This window comes from Phalacrocorax aristotelis, chromosome 2, assembly GCF_949628215.1.
Source record: "Phalacrocorax aristotelis chromosome 2, bGulAri2.1, whole genome shotgun sequence".
Classification (NCBI taxonomy): domain Eukaryota; kingdom Metazoa; phylum Chordata; class Aves; order Suliformes; family Phalacrocoracidae; genus Phalacrocorax; species Phalacrocorax aristotelis.
The window spans coordinates 63118609-63141145 of NC_134277.1; the positions used below are offsets into that span (position 1 = coordinate 63118609).

The window sequence follows — 22537 nt, forward strand, 5'->3', positions numbered from 1 at the left end:
AATTTAGCCTGTCTCTTACATCTGCTGCAAAATCTATCAGGGCACAGGACGCCTCTGCATGCCAGGATGAAACTGAAGCTGTCCTTAGATGAGTCCAGTTGAACAATGTTGTGGTGATCAGACACCAATGAATAGTTAATAGCATTTAATACGCTCAAAATACCTTAGAATCTTTTCCTTCAAAAAAAAAAAAAAAAGCCCACACAATGTTACAAGCCATACCAAATATCAGAAACCTTCTTGAAGAGAAATAGAAACTCCCTTTAGATGCATTTTTTTTTTCCTCTGTCAGGTCACCACTCTCCAGTTTTTGAATATACGCTGCTAAATATGTGTTGCCTTCTTGACTTCTGCTTTGTATAAAGGGTATTTTCTGTTTTATTTCCAAAGAGAAATTATTACGTTCTTACATTAGCAATATCTAGCAGCTTAGTTATTTAGATTCAGAAAATAAGGCTTCACATATTTTTTCCCTGAATCTATATTCTGAAGCTGACATTTTCTTCAAAGCCACTGATTTTACTAGCTGAAGCAAGAAAGTCAAGTATTGCTCCAAACTGTCATTTGCTAACAATATGGTATTTTGGTGTAAGAAGGATACTCAATGTAGTCATATTCATTCCCACAATGTTTGGTACAGGAGGGTAAGTTTTCTAAATTGTTGCCAGTTAATGGTGCAATTAGTATTAGAATTCTGTGCTCTTATTCCAGTGCATATGTCAGAAGACTGCCTTACCTACCAGATTCTTATACAACCATTTATTTGTGATATAAAGTCTTCGGAATTAGGACCACCGATGAAATTCCATGGGAGCTAATTCAACATCTGACATCTCATACTCCACTAGCACTGCCTGTAGGGTAGGCTGCTGTTCATAAGCAAGTCAAGTATATCCTCATAGCCTATAAAGCAAAACTGCAAACTGACTCTTGCAGAAAAACAGGATGACGTAAAACCAACAGATTAAGACAATGGCATGTATATGCACACCGTTAAGCTCTATGTGCTGCACAGCATATACCAGCCTGTGCAGGACTGTGGAAAGCCCCCCATAACAAGCAACGGACAAACATCTTTGCAGGGTACATGCTGGTCATTTTTAATCACAAAACCTTTATATTAGGTATCTTTATACAAGTAGTTAATTTAAAACTAGCATAAGTACTTGATGCATATATTTATAGTTAACTTCTAACAGTAAAGACAGCAAAACCAAGGGGAGTCCAACAGAAACTGGCTCAGGCCAATGCTCTGCTTCAATTACTAAACAAAGTCTGATAGGGTAGAACATAACCAAAGCAAGTTTTATGCACTGCTAAACACCTTATCCTACACCTACATAGGTCAAAGCAGCCCTGTGAGACCACAGCTACAAAACCTAAAATGCCTTTGTGCCCTTCTACCCTGCAGCAGAGGTAGGGTGTCCACCCCTTTAGAGGCATCAGAAGTCAAATCCTCTCACTCTTCAAAGCCCAAAAAGCCTCACAGGTTTTCAAATGGAGCTCACTGAAGATGACAAGCACAAATGTTGGCCAGAATTCTTCTGAGTACATGCAAATTAGGCACACTTTATGTGCCTCATTTTCTTAAACAGCATAGGACAATTAACAATGCTGTTGAGGGGTTAGTCAATACTACAACTCCTTTAAAAGTCATCACGTATGTTGGAGAAGCTGTGCTGCTCAGCAAATTACTTCTTCCAAGATTGAGATCATACCTGCAGCAAACACATATGCCAAGTGTTAATTAGATTCCTATAAGTTATTTGGATACCTGTCTCCAGAAAGTTCATCTTGCCACCTTATTTATCTCAAGGCTTTGACAAATGGAGTTGAAACACTTCCAAAAAATGCAAATGTCACAGTAGATAACATTAAGTCAGTGACCCCAACATTAAATAAATCCAGTTCTCTGTGGGTAGCCCTTAAATCTGATAGCTCTTATGTACCTTGACAGTCACCTGAGGTAAACAGTAACTTTACAGCCCATCTGGACTGTGACTTTCACAGATTAGTACTTAGAAGATGCAGAACTAGAACTTGAGGAAGCCAATGACTGGGTGATGCACTTTAGCATCTAAAAGGGGAATAAAAGGAACAATCTCCCAAGCATGGATGAGACACTATATTGTTGGTCACAGAACACAGGACTAAATCAGAAGGCTAATTATTAAAATCAGACAAACTGTTCAAAATGGCCAATGTTGATTGAAGTCAGCTGGATTTGCAGGTCAGACTCAAAACCAGACTGTTAAATCAGGAAACAAAGTTCATCTTATCAGCACAGCAGGAGGAAAACCAAACAGCTTCTTTAACTGATTGTTCAGTATCCCTCTATAGCTTTCTTCATCTGGCTAGAGGAGAACCAATAGGCCACAGTCTGTTGTCTTGACAAAAAAGATCAAGCTAGTTCTGTGCATTTTAGTTCAACAGCTTTCCCAGCTATGCCATCCACTTCAGCATAATATAAAGTGCTCCCATGACTGTTATCTGACATGAAGTGATGAAAGAAAAGCAACTTATCTGGAAGAGGAAACCACAGTCGCAGCTTTTCTGTAAAAGTAAGGAAATAATTTCTATTTATTTTTACTATAAAAGCTTAGAAAACCAATCATGCTATTTATGCTATCTCAATAAAAGATGAGCTGCTGGAAATGTATTGGTCCTCTCAAGGAATTACTAAACTTCTTCACTGTTCATTTTAAACCAGTACCACGACTTACTGGGAGCAAAGAATGTTTAATCAGATTATAGTCATTACTCCCAAATTTGCATTCATGCCATTCATTGCATTCATGCATTAGCATAAAAAAAAGTCATAAACTCAAATCACAGACAGTTTACCACCATTTTCATCTGACACCTATTTCCAATACAAAGCTTAAAAAGTATCAAAGTTTTTTACTTCTGGATATATACAAGAATATCACCTAACAGAGTGACTATCAGCTAGCACATGGGGTATACAATTTTATCATAGCTACCTTTCAGCACCTTCTTCTATTGTTTTCTTGTATGTGAAACCTCTCTCAACTTACAAAGCACTTTTTTTTGTCTAAAAGTAAGACCCTATAAATGCCAAATTACTCCCTTTTCTTCCTTTGTCTATCTATAGGCTCTTGGGAGAACTCCAACTCACCTGCTCATTTCTTTTGCTAAAAAAAACCCCAAACCAAAACCAACCAAAAAACCCCAAACCACACACTTAAAACCTTCCTCGGCACCCTCTTATAGAACTGTAAACACTAATCAATGCGTACTGCTTGCAAACCTGCAAAACCTTCCCTGACACCATGCCAAATGAGAGTAGTATGACACATGCTATTTTATCCATAGCAGCACACTGATCTCCACTTGGACTACAAGTGCCCCAGGCATCTGTTTCCATACAGCATCCATTACAGAAAAAAAAAAAAGTAAATAGCTTAAATTTGGAAAAAAGGTTGCTACCTGTTTCAAATTGAGACACAGGAAGACTGAGCATAAGGAGTATCAAAATAGGGTTCATCATGCTCTAGTGCCACAAACTACCTTGGCATGCAGCAGAAGTAGCTGCTATACAAGGGAAGCGATTGGACAGGATGGTAAACAGTACAGTCACCATTTTTCATCTATCCTATACCACAGAGCCTCATTCTTGCAGAAGTGAACACACAACACCTTTTTGTGAAATACAGACTACACATGATGATGAGTAAGAGCTGCCTACCCTCTCTCCTCTATGATCCTCTCATCAGTAGCCTCTTGTATTACTCCCACACTGCTCTGGGTCAGAGATAAACTCACCATTCTCAGCACTGGCAGTTGCACTCAGAAGCTTAACAAACACCACACTAGAGTAACAAACACCTCGAGTTTCATGAAGCACATAAATCCATGGTTAATTGGTACTGCTCTGGGAATTATATTGAGTATATGTGGAGATCTTGTCTGAGTTAGATTCCAAAAAATAAGCACAGACCTATCTTGCTTTTCAGTTGTGGTGTAATGAACTACTATCATGTTACAGTATCACTGTATATCTGTTAGCTGAAAAAAAAAACAACTTACCCTTGCACACACTTTCATAATGTTATAAAAGCTATCAGTTGCATCTTTTACATAGCACCAAAAATACAGCCACTGACAGCAAAACAACTGCTCATCTCATTAGCTTATTTTTTTTAAACAATATTTGCAACTGAAGGGCATAGAATAAAGACCCAAGACATCTGGGCAATGAAGCAAGTGCTGTCCTGTGTCATGAGAGTCACAGCCTGGTGCCAAAGATCACCACTGTTCTGCAGCTGCTGGTGCCCATGATCACAAATGGCACTAAGTGGTACAATGCTCTGCTGTATCAGCAGGGACAGAGATATGAACAGGTCTACAGCACTAACTCCTTCTCACCAGCTGATGGTGGCTTATCCTTTTCTTTAGTCTTGTACTTCTATGCCTGCTGAAGTAAACATAGCACTCCAGAAAGCGTTTTGCTTTTCTAAGCATCCTATGAAGCTTGTGCCACAATCACAAAAATAGGGTAACAGTGTAAGACTAAAAGATTCCCCACACTTTCAGGACTCTTCCTTCCAGAACAAAGCTGAGGCAAAGATAGAAGACAATTCAGTGCTGCTAAGGTCGTGTGCTTCATTTTCTGTCAGCACTCATTACCATCCTTTTTAGAAAGCATGCAGTTTAACACACCAAGCTGATGCCAAGAAAGCTGGAGCATTCACCTGGCACAATGCAACAGGCTGGACAACCAGGTCAGTGCTGCTTCCACTCCTGCAGCTAGCACAGTCCGAGGCAAGCTCTTGTTTGCTGTGCATCGGGCGGCTTGGCACGCAGCATGGCACCATTCCCAAAAAGGATCTCCAGAACCAATTACTGGGAAGTAAATGCGGCAAGAAAAGCTACTGGACTTCAGGAACAGCATACATTCAAAACAGACGTGAAGGGCAATGGTTTTCCAAATGAACTCCTGTCGCCACAGAAACAACTCGCCTGAAGATATTTTCCACCCTTGCCAACACAGAGAAAGATTCAGGTTTGATGTAAAGCTGTTCCACAGCTTAAGCAGAACCTTACTGGCTGGATGAAAAACCCTGCAGTAAGGTTCTTCTGGAGTTTTGTGCCTGAATTACAGATGTCCAGGTACTACAGAAACATTCCCTGCCTGCCTTAGGTAATCGGTCTTTTTAGTAACCAGTGGCTCAAAGTATTGGAGGCAAACATCCCCCACCTTTCTCTTTTTCCTTTTTTTTAAACTATCATATTTTCCCAACTCACATGCGAAATTAAATCAACGATATCAGTCCTCTGATGGGAGAGCTGCAAAATTTGGTCCTGGCTATTCAGGCTGCAATGCTGCTTTTCAAAATAACCAGTTACTCAGTAACAGTGCTACTGTGTAGAAAAGCAGCAGTGTGCTGAGAGTGCTTGCACTGCCAAAAATGCCAGCAATGGGCAGTAGATGAAGTGCTAATGTTACTCCTTACCAGAAGGACATACATGGTAGCCATGGTCTTCCTGGCTACACTCTGTCAACTGCAATCATCCTTCCTCAGTTCCTCACTGACACCAATTGCCTTTCTGTATTTGCTCCTTCAACCATAAAACTTCAGGCTCTCATAGCATTTCCTCCTAGAAAACGTTGCCATAGAGATCTGTTTATGTAACTAACATGTTCCGGGAGCCTTCAGAACCAGCACCAACGCGAGCAATCTTAGCAAGGTTTTAAAAATAATTTCTTTGCTGGTAACATCCAGAACCTCTGTGAAGAATGAGAACCTTAAACTGAATATCAAATGGGGGGAAAAAAAAAATATTCTCAAAGGGAAAGTTTTACCTTTTTTGGGGATTATACCAGGACTCCATACCAAAAAACTTTGGGTTTATTTTGTTTTAAATACATGGGAATACAGGCAAATGCATTTAAAACACTGCGGAATGGTCAGGAACAGAGATCAAGCTTCAAAGACAAATTTGCATTTCCTTCACGTTTCTTCAGTTGAGTGCGCACACAGACACACAAAAGAAAACGATAAGCAACTCCACCTCCATAAAGCCAGAAAGTAGTAGGTAACACCATTTTAATTAATCAGGGCGATGACTTCCAAAGGAGTGCTTTCCACTAACACTACTTGGGTGCTTTAACACTGCAGGCCCTAACTCTGTGTATAGCACCTAAAACTCCTCACCAACTAGTAGTCCAGCTAGAGCTAGGCCAAAAGACATTAAGAAGGTGCCTTGTATGTGACATCACTTCCAGGAGCAATTTCAAATTGATAAATCAAACCTGCCTGGCCCAGATCTAACTTCATCAAGATAAGACCATGGAGTGCCCAGCCTTAAGGGGCAGAGCAGGTTGTTGCAAATTAGCATTTACAAGTGACCCTTTCTTTTCCTCCTCTGTAATATTAGCCCCAGCCTCCAGCTCCCAAGCATTTCAAGACTCCAAGCAACTACAAATCATTCCATCTAGCAGCCTGATTAACACGGCCTTCCACAAAGTTGAAAACAATGTGCCGACACTTCTCTGAGGAAGAGTTTCATGTTCCTATTGGTGGTGAAGACACTACAGAAGCACAGCTTTCCATAAGCTGGGCTGTGGGCGAGTCCTTCTTCAACTTACGGTTACAAGCAGTCTTGAGAGAGATCTGTTCTGATTCACTTGTAAAATGCTCCTCTTAAATCTCTAGATAATGGGACGCACACAAGAGCTGGGCTTTCCCAAGTCAACCCATTGGGTTTTAAAAAAAAACAAACAGACAAAACAGAACAAAAAGAAGTCAAAGGAAGATGAAAAACCACATCAAAAGCAGCATGCTTCCGTTTACCGGCATCACATCTTAAGTGGGCCACACCTGAATTCTTTTAGTAGCTTTATATACATAGGCAGACTAAATATAGCATAATTACAACATTTACAGTATATTAATCATCTTTACGAGATGGATGATGTCTAACTCATGTCCTTAGTTTAGAAGTCAAACAATGTACATACATATAAACATGCTTTGTTGCTATAAAATGCCTGCTCTAACTTCAGCACAGCAAGTTCAGTTCTACTGTCTATACAGGAACATCGAGAACCATATATAGTTTTTTTCCTGTCACAGTCATTAAATACCATAGCCAGCCCCCTGACCATCTTGGTGGCCCTGCATGGGCTCGCTCCAGTGCATCCAGCTCTCTCTTGCACAGGGCAGCCCCAGACTGGGCACAGCACTCCAGATACAGACTCACTAGCGCCACACAGAAAGGCAGGATCACTTCCCCAGACCTGCTGGCTACACATTTACTCATGCAGCCCAGGATACAGCTACGCTTTCCTGATGCCACAACTCACTCACTGCAAGGACTGCTGCCGACTCACGTTCAACCACTCGTCCATCATGACCTCCAGAGCTGCTTCCTAGACTGTCGGCCCGCTTTACAGCCCATCCCTTACCAATTTGGTGATGATGCGACTGGGGCTGAGGCCTTGCCATAATCAAGGTATACTACACCCCTTTGCCCACAGTGCCAGTTGTTTCACCATAGAAAGCAATGAGGTCAGGCAGGCACGGTTTGTCCTTGGCAAATCCATGCTGGCTGCTCCAGATCACCTCCTTGTCCTTTGTGAGTTGAGAAAGGGCTTCCAACAGGATTTGTGGCACAACCTCTACAGGGACTGAGGTTATGCTGACTGGCCTGTAGTTACTTGGATCCTCCTTCCTACCCTTCTTGAGGCTGTGTGTGATGTTTGCCTTTGCCAGTCACTGGGAACCTCCCGCAGCTGCCATGGCCTTTTGAAGATGATAGGGAGCAGCTCTGCCATGACATTGCCCAGCAACTTCAGCACCCTTGGATGCCTCCTACCTGGTCCCATGGACTCGTGGACATCTAACTGGCTCAAGGGATTCTTAACTCTGTCTTCCTTTACTGTGGGTACTGCTTCACGCCCACAGACTCTGCTAGCAGGCTCAGGAATCTGGGAACCCTGACAGCAAGCCCTACCAGTTGAAAAGGGAGGCAAAAAAAGAAGGCATGGAGTATCTCTGCCTTTTCCATGTCCCCTGCCACTAGCTCCCCTGCCCACCGTGCAATCGGCCCATGCTTTTGCAACCAGTGTACTTACAGAAGCCTCTCATGTTGTCCATTACCTCCCTCGCTAGCCTCAATTCCAGCTGAACTTTGCCCTTCCTCACTCTGCTCCTTCATGCATGGGCTATATCCCACCTCCTGTGCACTTCCTTCTCATGTTTGAGCTCATCAGAAGCTCCAAGTTCACCCATGCTGGACTGCTGCCATGCTTGCTCGACTTCCTGCACATGGGAGTGAACCGTTCTTGTGCTCTGAGGAAGCTGTCTTGAAGATCAACCAGCTGTCCTGGGCCCCTCTGCCCTCCAGGGCAGATTCCTGTGGGAAACCAAACAGGCCAAGATCTGCCTTTCTGAAGTCCAGGTTTGTAATTCTGTTGTTCATCTTATTCACTCCTCTCAGGATCCTAAACTTTACAGTCACCTGGTTGCTGCAGCCAAGGCTGCCTCATGGTTTATATCTTAATCATCATCTACTTCAATCCATGGAAAACGAGTGACAAAGTCTACAATGATGTTTAACAGTCTAGAAAACGTGTGCTTGTTAATCAATAAAATGAGATACTTTTGTAACTAACAGAGATTTCACACAGCTGCTTTTATAAATGAAAAACAGGCAATTTTAAATGTTGGTGCAATACGATAAAATTAGGCTGACTTGCAATAAAAAAAAATAAACACCAAACCCCACGCAAGAAAAAATCCCTCTAAAAACCCACAAGACAAAATCTCATACCAGAGCCCTACTTCTACTGTAAATGAGAAGTCCTTGTAGTCTAAAGCGGCATATGCCACAAAGTGTAGCAAATACAAAGCAAGCTGCTCTATATTATCGTGTATGATACTATGCAGCATTCTGTATCAGCTGGGAAATTAATCACCCACCACTCTACCTGTAGGTTTTCCTGTGATGTCTACTCACACAAAAGGTGTACATCATTAGGGGTACAGAACCATTTTACGTGCATGAAACAAGCCTGCATAACAGCAAGTACATCTAAATCCATCTTTCTTCTCACAAGTGTTCACTGTTTTACTTTTAGATTTGTGCCTCTTGGCAAAAGGGGGAGAAGACTTGCTTTGGGTTTTTTAAGTAAAAAGCCTTTCAAAGATAAAGTGCAAAGGACAACATTACATTTGGCTTCTTGGACAAGAAAGGAAATTGGATCTTAATTTCAATTAAAGTATAGATGATGTGGTAAAGAACACTTTCTGTTCTAGGTTACCTACATTTCTATCTCTAACTGCACTACCTCACAATTTGCCTGGGAGAGATTTATTATCACAGCTTATGCTCTGCTTACCATTCTATATCCACTTAAAACTTATTTCCTGATGCAGACATATTAAAATAGACAAGTTAACTGTTATGCCTGCTTCATGCATAAAGTTAGATTACACAAATCAGATTCTATGTCACTGTTAAAAGAATCTCTCCGGTAGGGAAGTAAAACACAACTTATAACTAGTATATGCTTCATTTAAATATAAAGACCACTTCATACCTAGTTACATATTTTAAAAAATTGAAGAGAGGCTTCAGTGAAATCTCTGTTAAATACAAACTACTTCAGAGAAACCTCTTGGAGAGATATTTGTTTTGAATGAGTGCAGGTGTCAAAGTACTACTCCTTTCAAATACATTAAATAGCAAGAAGTATAATTGTTCGATACAAAGAAAAGATGGCAATTATAGTTGACAAATGGGGAAGCATGTACTCATTCTTGCCAAGAGTTATCTTGCCAGCTGCTTAGAGCAAACAATATCCATTTTAATTCTTCCACAGTCTTGCAGCAATGGTGAACTACTCCTGAATTAAGACCCAGCTGGTCCCAGGTGGAAGCACTCCTGTAGGGACCTGACTGATCCAGACTGTGGGAACTAGGCTAAACAGCTGACTGTGCAAGATGTACTAAGGATAGAGTATGGGTGGGACTGCTCAAGTCAGGGCACAATGAAGTGTGTTGTGAAGATTCTCCATGGGAACAAAACCTTCCTTTCTCAAAAGGATGGAGGAGAGTTTTCTGGCCTTTAGAACACATGGCTTCCTCAGCAACAAGAAAACATGTCAAAGCAACATAAGAAACTATTAATGGAATTTGAGATGACAATTATGGTTTCACTTGATCTTTTACCAAAAATATTTTAGAGGGTGGGGAGTAAGGTATATTTACAAAGCTTCTGTAGATTAACTAGTCTTCAATAACAATCCAGTATAGAACCACAAAAATTTGTTTAAAATTTAACACATAGTAACATCAAAACAAACAAATGTTTCCATGGAGACAACTACCTAAATAAATGCTCACAATGGATCCAAGGCATGACGTCACCCATGCATGCCTGCAACCATAGTAACATGCCAGTGTAAACAGAAATATTTTTATTTTTCTATTTAATAATGTCATATAATTAGCAGTTTTATGGCAGTGCTTAAACCATATTCTTGCAGTGCTGAGTGGTAACATTCCGAAAATAAGAGCAGAGGTATTTATATCAGGGCTATTACTATTACCATATTAACTACATACAACAAGTGGAGTATGTGTATGGCATAGCTAACATATCAAGTTTCCCAGAGCAGTTGTTGACCCCAATAAACAAAGAAATATAAGTTCCTAAGGCAACATGCCAGAATGCTGGTCAGAGATCAGTAACATCTATTCTTCTTGGGTATTCTGCTCCCCTTAATACAAAAACCCTGAAGTTCTTAGACTGTTGTGTCTCACTATCTTGCTGGATTAAGAAGAATGCAGCCACATGTTGCTTTTCATACCAAATGGAGAACATTTCTGTGCCATTCTCCTGTGTCACCAATGAGCTTGCTTTCTCCAAGGCAACAAGATTCACTAAACCCATATTTGCACTCTGCAAGCACAATACAAGACACAGCCTACAAACATTTGCAACTCTGGAAGACTAACATAAAAGAAATAGTTAACGACGAAAATTTCCAAGAAGGCAGGCAATTGTTTCAGCTGTTAAAAAGATACCCATGGAATTCCCATTTTCATGAAAACCAACCATTTTCCAATGCTCTCGCATGTCTGCAAGTCATATGTCTCTAAATTCAGTAGACCCAGATTGCATTATCACTCTTAATTTGCAAAATATAAAAGAAAGATGTCTATATAAGGTTCAGATAGTACATGAAAAATGAATGCTTGGAATGATCTAATATTACTAAGGAATTTACACTAAACCCCTACATTTTAGCAGAAGCCTGAACTACAGGGAAATTGATGTTATAACCATTACAGAAATGGTAAAATACTATTTTTGATCCTGTCATGAAAATTTCACTACAGTACTTTATAAAAACTTTCCTTCTTATAGAATATGATTGTGATTTATCCTTGTCTTCAAGTATGGTAGTGAATTTAGGGACCAGTTAAAAAAAATTACTTCCTACAAAGTATTTTCAGGCTTTTTTTCTTTAAACAATGATATGAGCAGGTTTTTCAGAGAAGGGGTTGCTTCATTTTGCCCTTTAAAGAGATAAAACTATCTTGATACCAATTATCAAGAGAGATTTTCATGTAGCTTTAAGCACAGAGCTAGCTTTGAAATGAAGATTTACCCTACCACTATAGTGTTACTGTTGTATGCAGTCCAATGAACATATGAAGAAAAGAGTCCAACATCTCAAGTGTTGACTGTGAAACTATAAAATACAGTAAGGAAAGCTTACTACATAATTGCATTTACAGTTATGTACACTTTTGTTGGGGTTGCTGCATTTTAAACAGATTTCATAAGATATTGTAAAATTTTGTAATTCACTCTTCACAATTCCTTCCATTTCTTTTGCTTTTCCAGGTGCTACATGCATAGAAAGATAACGATATCGTATGAGATGTCTTTACTGCATGTTTTTTACAACCTTAAAAAAAATCCTTTTCTACTTATTACAGAAATGGCAGTCTAGCCCAACTGTATTAATGCAATCCAAATATTTGGCATAAATGTAGGTGGTTTTCCTCTGATCTCTAGGAATGAAACTTAAAAATATTCATACACGTGGCTACTCTCACATGTGGGCTTTGGCTTTTCATTTCAATTCCATTGCAAAATTAATTGCTGATTAATTTCTTATATTTTCTGCACTGACATTAGAAAGCTTTTAAAATAGAAAAGCAAAAAAACCCAGAAAGATACACCTATTATATCAATTTTTAACACGAAACAACTTATATCGGAAGGATTTGTGAGACCCTTAACAACCTACAAACTACTGTTAAACAAAAATATTTGGAGGGGGCAGGGAGAAGGGCAGAGATCACCCAGTTTACATCTTCCCTTACTAAACAATGCAATTCTAGCAGTTCTTCTTTCATGTCTACTACTCAGCATTCTTTGCATTAGAACATTCATTCTTCTTATCCCGAAGTACATACAAATGTTGTGCTTACATGAAGGTTTTCAGCGGACCTTTTATGCACAATAGACGAATTACACTTCAGTCTGACCTGACATCCTCATGCAGAAGGAAAACAGTATTCTACGCTTATTTTCTTATTTGTAACAAAGGTTCATCAGAATTTCCTCAACCTTTATAGCAACCTAAACTTAACCTTAAATGAACTAACCTCTGAAAGGCAGACACATAGCCCCAGCTTTGAAGTATCACAGACTACTCAAAGCTTCCAGAAGTTTTGTTCACTTGGTTTGGTGGAGGTTGGAAGGGAGCTGTTGAGTCTACAAAAATGTTCATTACTTCTCAGAATTGAACTGATAAAATCTCTCCTGCAGTAGAGAAAGTTACCAATCAGAAAATAAAACACTATCTTTCAGTAGCTCTTAGGTAAACAGATCTGTTACTAATTTCCCTGTTGCTTTACCCTGACTATCAGCAACGCATACTTCCTACCTATTTTTCCAGTATCTGTAGCAGAACAATAAAAGAAGCCTGGGAAAGTTAGCAAGATGACAAACATGGGCTTTATACATAGACATAGTAATTGATAAATCCAAAGAACAATTCTATTAGATTATTTTCTAGTGTTTGAACAACATGTGCCATTGTCATAAAGCAAGTATAGCTGGCTAGAAAACAAACCCTGCTGAACATGGTGGCTTCCTAGTAATAGACCCAACAGAAAACCTGCTTGGAATGTCTACCACAATGCTAGATGGTAACTGTAGTTATGACAAACACCTCTTCTTATCTTTGGGTGTGCTCCCTGGCCAGACTACAACTGCCAAGATCTACCAGCCCCACCTCACTGAGCCACTACGGCTGACCATAAGAATCCAAGGCCAAAGTCCATTTTGTGAGACACAGTCTAGCAGAAGAACCTAAAAACAACAGTGAAGTACAGAGCCTTCTGATGCCCATAAGCATAACTCCTACTGAGGCACGGAAGCAGTACTCTGCACTTTCTGGAGAGTTGGAGATTCTTTTGTAGGTTTTAATGTTTTTCATTAAGCACAGATAGGGAAAAACAGGTTGTCAAAAACCTTAGTGCTCTGCTGGGAAAAAGTTGCTTGTAAAATGGAACTGAGTAAGAGTTTATTTTGTGAGTACACCTGTTTTGATGTATCACCAAATCTATCATTATCCTGTAGTTTAGGGTTAAACGTGAAGCAAAAGAGAAAGCAAGAAAAAGCAGTTGGCTGAACAATCTTGAGAAACCCTGTATTCTCAGTCTATGTGTAAGCCTATATTACAGCATATTACTACCACTTGAGTAACTACAGCCATTAAATCTTCCCGTGTTAAAACTTAAAACACTATATGTGAAATAAATGTCATCTAGACTGAAAAGAATTGCTGACATATGTTCTGCTGTTAGAATAATGGCTTTTAGTACATATCCCACCATAGCTTCAGCCCTCTGAGGCTGAGCTTTGGCAAGATGTAAAACTACATCCAGACTTTATTCAGATACGCTTCCGGAAACATTCACATCAGTTATTGCAGTCAAAAACCATATGTTTCTCAGAACAGCCTGCATTTGTCCTGATTACATCATACCTCTTTGTACAGCATAACACCTGTGACACTGAAGTCAGTTTAAGATAGCAGGACAGAAGCTGAAAGCTGTATCTTCACACAAAGCAATGCAGTTTCATTAAGGAACAAGAAAGAGACCAATTGTGACAAAGACATACAGTGCCTCACAACATCCGTGAGCAACAGAAGACAAATTTACATGGTATCGACAAAACATGTTGGGGAGACAAGGAAGTGACGGCAGAAAGGAACTTACTTGATTTTACTGAAGACAATGTCAACATCTGTGATTGTCACATTCTTCCCATCTATCACATGACAGTCCTTACATAGCTTTGACCAGTTCTTCCCATGCATTTCTTTTCCTGTGGCTCTTGTATCACCATGGATGGCAAATTTTCTAAAGGCCTCTTCCAGAGCACTTACTTCTCCTGCCATAGCTCCTTCATGGGAGCTGTTTGAATCATAGGATAATCGTTTGGCTGCTCGGTCCTTTGCTGGATCTGAAGGAGACTTTGGAGGAGTCTTATTCACAGGTTTGGTCGACTTTGCTTTATTGTCCGCCATTGTGCTACAAAGAAGAGGAGGGTAAACTCATTAATTTGCACTGGTTTACTTTCTGTTGAGCTACAGGGTACAGTCCATGTCACAACATAAGAAGAATAAGTGGTCTGTAAAGCTAGCAAGAACTCAGCGCCCTCCACCATCAAACAACAGTCTATACATAGAACTATGTAACACTGCCCATCTAGAAAAAAGTATCAGCACACTAAAAAAAACAGTCAGGGAAAGAACATTCCAAAATAGGGCACAAACCTGATTTCACCATCATTACATCAGCCAACAAGAGAACACTTAGTGTTTCTTTTTCTTTTTTTTTTTTTAAAATGGCAATCACCACAGTCACTCTACTTGAATATAAGTATGCCCTTTACATTGTTGTAGGTATTACTACCTACGTCTATTTCTGCAGGAAAAATAAACAGGCCTTTATTTTCTGGACTTTGGCTTTTGAATTATTTTTATTGAAAAGTTAAATATTTTGAAAATACAGCAAAAATATTAATGTTATAATACTTACGTTATACGATGTAAGGACTACAAAGTAAGGAAGCTTCAGAAATGTTTAGTCAAGTCTTCCTTGTTAACAAAGCCATTCACATCTCAAGTTTATGCCCAAAGAACTGTAGCTGTGGAATTCATTTGGAATGAACACTGCCATGGTGCAGGAACACCGAGAAAGTGATGTCATTACTGCAGAGACTACTTTCAGATTACCCTATGTTCATGCAGCATAGGCTTGCCTTTTAAAAGAAACGTTAAACTGAGGAACAGAACACTATTTTCAGGTGTCTTCATAACAAAAAAAAACCTAGTATGCCAGAAGCATTCCATAGAAGCCTTTGCCTCTGCCCATCCACTCTTAGCTCAGCAGAAGTAAGGGGCACTGAAAAGCCTTAGGATAGGGTGTACCACCGCGTGCCTGACCCAATAGCTACGTGCAGTCTGTTGCCCACACTCATGTCTGTGGTACTGTTACAAATTTTAACCCATAAAGAGGTGCTTCAGGTATCAGAAGTTTGGCAAATAGTGGATAAGGGCTGGAAAGTCCACCATACTTACCTCATCCACTCTTCTAAAGCCACAGCTGTACATGGTATGTGACTAACATATGCAAAGATTGGTATGTATTTCTAGTTAAGGTTTTATTCTACATCAGATAGAAAGTTCTTTTGGCTTATATACTATACTCCAATACAACTCCTTAGCAATGGAAACAATTCTACCTCTTCCGATATTGCTTAACCTCTGTCACTTGAACAATCAACGCATACCCTTTCCTGCACGCTGCAACAGAACTAAACGTAAGTACCTGCTATGCAGTAGTTGTTAAGTTTCATGATTAGAAACAACCTTAATAAAAAATATCCTAAAGGACCTTTGTCCTTTACACTTGACAAATGCAGCATGTCCAAAGCCCTACTGCCTATTTGAAAACATTCAAGTAAATGCTTAAAAACCTTGTTATATCTTAAGCCTGGGGATCCTTCTGTTTTGTTTACACTGTCAGCACCAGTTTTGGCCAACAAACCAAAATGCTAAATCAAAATTAACATGACAGAAATTTACTAACTGTAGCCTAAGAATTATATGTGCATCTATGGAATAAAAAGAAAAAAAAACTGAAAATTTGAAGTTCATTAAAAAGTTAAAAATGTAACAAACTCCTATTTCTATTCCCTTTGTGCCCTGCCTGCTCTTGAAAGAACAGCAATTTTACCTCAATAAACTTTTCTGAAGGTCTCCGAACACTGAAACACCAAAATAATAAGCATCCACAGTAAATTGTAAGCTACTACAAGCATTAGATGCATACATTTTTACCAAAATAGCATCTAAATCAGTCTAAACTGATCAGAATCATCACGCTACACATATTCTTTCGCTACCAAAACAGTGGTGCGAGAACATGAGAAGAAAACAAAACCACTGCTGACACAATCTATGCAAAAGAGAATTAAAAAACAGATCGTGAAGATCTCATCTACCTCTGTCTTCAAGGAAGCTTGACTTCCAAAAGCAGAAGTCTCTTCCAAGCCTTCACCATTTCAAATCCACTGGAGCTGGAAACTAGAACCAGGAACTTTCCAAGCTAAGAAGGACAGGCAAGAAGGCAAGACAGAAGGAAAGATGGACAGTACGCATCAGCAGAAAGCGAGGTCTGTATTTTCAAGTCTGTATAGGATATTAAAAACAAAAGTTACCTCCGTAAGCAAGGACAAAAGAAGGTGAGGATCTGCTGTTGTAAGGTATGTACAGTTCATATAATTTTGCAATTTTATCTTGTGCCAAATAAACCTTCCAAGAGACTTTTTGGAGGGAGATAGCCCCCTCTTGCTCTTAGCAATTCTGTCAAGGAGCTATACTCAGTGTGAATATCCTTGAAAGATACAATTGCACAGTTCACAAACTAGAAGTGAGAAAACATCTGTGCCACTCTGTCTCATTTGAAATTATAAAAAATAACAACATGCCTACATTTTTAAGTATCTCCTGAACAAAATCTTTCTATATCCAGTGTCAGTGCCTTGCTGGCCAACTTCGCCTAATCCCATGTCACCCATAACCATAACTTTGCACAGAAGTGTGTTTTAAAAAGCAGCTGGTGATTTCAAATCAGGAGCTGAAACCCACACTTGAAACCTGGGTTCTGATTTTCTGAACCCACAGCAGGGTTACAGGTGGAAGAGATAAGACAAAGTGACTACTCTAAAGTAGCAATTCTAAATGTGGGGAGAAAAATATTAAGCCACTGTTCAAAAGCACAAGCTGTGTAGATTCTAACTACAGCAATTACAGCTAACCAAAGAAATGCCTTTCGTCACCATCCAAAAAGTCTAATATGCACACAGTTTGATAACACTACATTTCCAGAGCTAGCAGAGGGAAGGAAGGTGGGACTAGCCACCAATCCCATCCTCTCCAAATACTGCTGGCTCCAACCTAGCAGGTCCACATCACCAAAAGCAGCCATAGAAGAAAGAGGTATAAGCAGACGCTAGAGTTCAGAAGGCTTTGTGAAAGAACAATTGTCCCCAAAAAACTGGAGTTCCAGAAATCCACAGAATATTTAGACAACTAGGTATCGTGTTTTGAACTGCTTTAGTCTGTGTCATGTAAGACTCCTTTAGTATAATGAAAAAACAGTTCTTGTCCCTTCTCTCATTCTGAAATACATAAATAATACAGCACATTATACAGAGAGATATCTATACAGACAGAGATTAAGCTAGGGATCAAACTGAATGAGGTCATGAGTAACTCACGCTAAAATAGACTGAAAGTGCAGATCTGTGTTCTCAGCACATGCCTAACCCATTAGAAAAAGTTTTGTCATATCATCAAACTTCCTTTCAGCCAGAGACTACAATACATACTCGTCTGCAGAGAGACAGCTGGGAGAACTCCCCTGGATAAAGTCACATGTTAATCTGGATGCTTCCAAAGATGAGGGGACAAGCAGCTATTGTTTCTGTGAATTCCAGTTGCCTATTCTCTATAGCAGCATGAATACCAGGTACATATAAATAAGCCCAAAGCCCCAGTACGGACCAGCTGTCAGCTTTACTGAAAGATTTATATTAGTTTACACTCTTTCACTTATCCACATCCTCTCCAGGTATCAACATATTGCAGTAATTCTGGTCCAACTTTGATTTTAGATTTGGGGGATTTGTTCTTAGAAGTAATCCATCTCTCGGCGCCAACAAGTAAGACCTGAAGACTTACTAAAAGCCAGAGTATTTCTGCCAACAATTTCAGCAGCTTATACAACTCTACAGAATACACATGTATCCTACCTGGCCAGAATTCACTGTGGTACCTTCCCTGCCCTGTCCCTGAAAACTAACGCATGGCTAATCTGCTCAGGAATTGCAGACAGCTTAGTATTTGTAACAGAAGCTAGCATTGCTGCCACATCACAGACAGGGAAACCAAAGGAGAGGGATGAAGAAACATGTCTGTTCTGCTGTCAGAGTTCAGAACATAATGAGGACCCTGGGACCTGTACTCTACACACTGCTTTAATTAGTCCACATAAACCAAGTACATGATTGTATGGAGTGCTCTGAAGAACCAATGTTCTCTGACTCTGGAAGAAATATAGTCTTACTAGCTGCAAATGTATTAACCCAATTTACACTTTTCACACCAAAAAATGCTTTTCCAAAAAAATCAACAGGAAACTATCAAAAGTGTGAATGCCTAGCTTTTTGGGCTATGCCATGTACCTTCTCATCTGTTTTGTCTAGCTTGCCTCTAGCATGCTAGGAATATACTGTCCCAACATATGTTGAATTGCTTTCATTTGCAGCAAGTATTACAAAACCAGTTTTTAATGGAAGTCCACCTGCAGCATGAACTGCCACAGAAATGAATAAGAGTCTATTTGTCTACGACAGCACAAAAGATTAGAACACTGCAGTGGATACTTATTACAGCCTCAGATAGAACCCAGTTAACAGAAAAGGCATCATATTTTAAAACTGTTTGTTCTTTAGAATATTTACCAACCAAGAATTGGCTAAAAGGAGGTCAAAAATCCTGTAAACTAAGGAAAACTTTCAATTTGAACTTTTTAATGGCAGAAAGCATTCAGCAGACCTTTGTTCAGGAGGCTACTGAAACTGATGAATTTGGAGAAAAGACTCAATAGCACAATGGCACAGTTGCAATGCAGTAATGGTATTACTAACATCTACTCTTTCCTGTAATGCTCACCTTTGCATATGACAACCTTATTTCTCATGTGCAACACCTAGCTGTGCTGCAACTTGCAACACAACTCCACAAGACCCCAAAGTTATGTTTACACTGAGCACCAGGGTCATCCTCTAGCTAGAATCCAAAGCCTGCAGTGCAAATTCCTCATCTTGACCTCAAAGACAGTAACTTCCATAAGATAGCCCTAAAATGAAATATCCACTCAAATTTTCAATCTTAGCCCTGATCCCTCCCTAAATTCTTAATCCCTTCTCCCACATGCCCCAGACAACCAAGCAGCATAACTCTACAAGTTCTCTCCTTGACTTCCTTCTGTTCTGCAACTTCTTTTGCTGTTGTTTTTATGCAAAGTCCAAGACTCTCCTTTGGCGACAGTCACATCATAGCGCTTTGGCCACAAGGTAGAGTGGAGACGGTACCCCAACCATACCCTAAATATCCACCAAGATATAATCCAAAACGGAGAGTCCCCAGACAGCCTTTCTGCAACTCCTTGCCACCCAGCAATTCAGTTATACATTTTGTCTCCATGATCTGTTAAGTGAGACGGGCAAGTAGGTAATCCGCAGTGCAAACCCTAGACTTATAAGCAAAGGTAATGTTTATTATCTGCAAAATATCACCAGTAGGTTTAAAAACAAAAAAAAAAAAAACAAACCCAAAAATCTTTCAAGCATTCTATTCCATTTTTTGCTACTCCTTAAGCCAAGTATGAGCATGCAGGCTTTCCAACACACTTTCTCTTTTTAACGGTTATTCAGACCAAAAACTTCCCTAGTTCATGGGCAAATTTAATCCATCTGATCTTGCCTACATCCTCACCTTCCAAAGGGGACAGATGTATAGATTCTTTTACAGATTAATCTGTTATATCTATTTAGTTGGCCAAGAAAAATAGGATTCTACATTCAGTAAGATAGCATCTCTCATGCATGTGATCACATCAGACATTTGAATGAATACTGAAAACAGTAGCCAGTAATCTACTGATTTTATTAAGAACTAGAAATAGAGTAGGGGGAAAGGAGAGACATGGTGGACCCCTTGCAGTGAACACAGCCAGCAAGTTGAGATAAGTCTGGTGTTGCAGAAATATTTGAAGAATCATATGTTGTTACCATTAACAATTTTACTTCTGTTTAACCTCACAATAAACTTCCTATTTCTGTGCCATTCTCTTACAAATACGTCAGCCTCAACCTCTCCACACCTACATTCTCAGTTCCTCAGCGTAGCCAAACTACCAGCATTCCTAAAGGTATTTCTTTAGATGGTCTTAAACCTGAAAAGTCATTGACTTTTAGAAAATAGGCATACTACAAAGAATTCTGCTCAGAGGCACACAACCTAGTAGTTTTATGCTAAATGTTTCCTGGTTTTACCTCCCATTCTCCTGCTAATCCATCCTGCACATCAAGTGTTGGTAAGCATGCAAGTGTAATTTTTATCAGAATCTGTTTCTACACTCTTGATAAAATTTATCCACTGCACCACAAATAGTTGCCATCTAAAATTTCTTAAGACCTTCCAGCCAATCCAACCAAAAAAGAAAGCAATATTTCAATGAGCATGAGAGGTGCTATTTTATGAGTGAATTGGATTCATAACATTATCAAACTGTGCAAGGCATTTGAATTTGTCTGACTGAATCTATTTTAGTACTTGATTTATCTTCCCCATGTTTTAAAAATGTTACAGAATTGCAGTTAAAGGGACTTCTCATTTATTTTCCATTTCTAATTATTTATGCCAAATAAAAACAGAGACAAAGTACAGCAGATGGAATCTTTCTCTCACATTTTTGCATAAACATTCAAGCTGAGTGAAGGGATAAACAGCTGGAGAAATGTAACATCCTCCTAATAAAATGCAATGCTTCAGATAATGCTCTTCAAGCTTCCCTTAAGCTTCCTTCACAGCTATCAGTAGGAACCAGAGTTAAGGCATTTCTCTTCTATATTCTGCTCTGGGCATATTTCTCCACATGTGATGCTGAACTGAAAAAGAGCCATCCATTTTCCCTAATATAACACAGAGGAAAGTGAGCTAAGAACACTGCAGACCAAGGAAAGCTAACAAAACTATCTACATTTAAACCCATCTTTACTTAAAGAAAATTAAATCCTTTCACAGGCTTTATGAGAAACTGCGTGGCTGAACCTCTAGTTCTCTTAACAATATATGTATACGTAGCACTGTGGACAAGGGCAAGGCTGGCTAGATCATACAGATACCTTAAGACCTTCAGCAGGACACAGAGTAACAAAAGATCGTTAATCAAGTTGTCCAATGTTTCTCCTTAGCAAAACAGTATTTCAGACTGTGATTAAGTTACATATACCATTAAAGGAACAACCTTTGAAACTCATTATCAAGCACAGAGATTATTTTGATTACTGACAAATGGCTGTTACTGTTCCATTTCTAAAAACTATTGCTATCTACCTACATAGTTACTGCTACAGTATCACTTATATAGAAAACTAAGTTTGGTTCTTAGTAAATTACATTCCTCCATTCCAAAGAATCACTTCATAAACTGCCACCTCTTTATAATGAAGCAACTATACAGACACCTTTATCAGCAATAGTTCTATTTTCTTTTTTCTTTTAAAAGATGCATGCTCAACTGACAACACTTAAAACCACACAAAACCCCTTTATCTAACTAAATAACTCTTAACTAGGTCTACAATATACTGTAATGCCACCGTGTCACTTACACAAGGTTTCAACTATGAAGGCAAAAGCATAAATACAGGCATCCATTCATGTACTGGTGACCTCTTAACATGCATTTTTTTTTTCCATTATGCGACTATCCCATATGAGGATTCCACTTACTAAGTGTTCATCCTGAACTCTGCTGGGCTGCTGTCATTGGTAGATGAAGAAATAATCTGGACAGAAATATTCTGCAGTTCCACACACAGACAAGGATACATGCCAGTGTCTAGAACAGCCTTCACAGAAGAAAGTGACCACAACACTGATTAATACACAACAAAAGGAGACTCAACTGTTTAGATGATGCATTTTTTCATGGTATATCAAAAAGTGATTTGAGAGTCACAGATCCAAAAAGACTGGAAGGCATCAAATGTATGTTATTGGTCTCAGATAACTAACGGAAAGCAACTAATACATGAGTCATTAGATTGTCTAAAGAACCCTTATATTCTTAAAGTCTGCTGCTTCAGTTTTGTCTGAATCTAAAAAAAATAAACTAAC

General features: G+C 39.3%; 1 protein-coding gene across 1 annotated transcript in view; it reads right to left on the minus strand.

Moving 5' to 3' along the window:
• The window catches only part of TPPP (tubulin polymerization promoting protein), a 64740-nt gene that overhangs the window by 37543 nt on the left and 4660 nt on the right, over positions 1 to 22537 (minus strand). Inside the window, exon 2 of the mRNA XM_075083820.1 lies at positions 14277 to 14591. Coding sequence (XP_074939921.1) covers positions 14277 to 14587 — 311 coding nt within the window. The 5' untranslated portion in view covers positions 14588 to 14591. The remainder of the gene's footprint in view (positions 1 to 14276; positions 14592 to 22537) is intronic.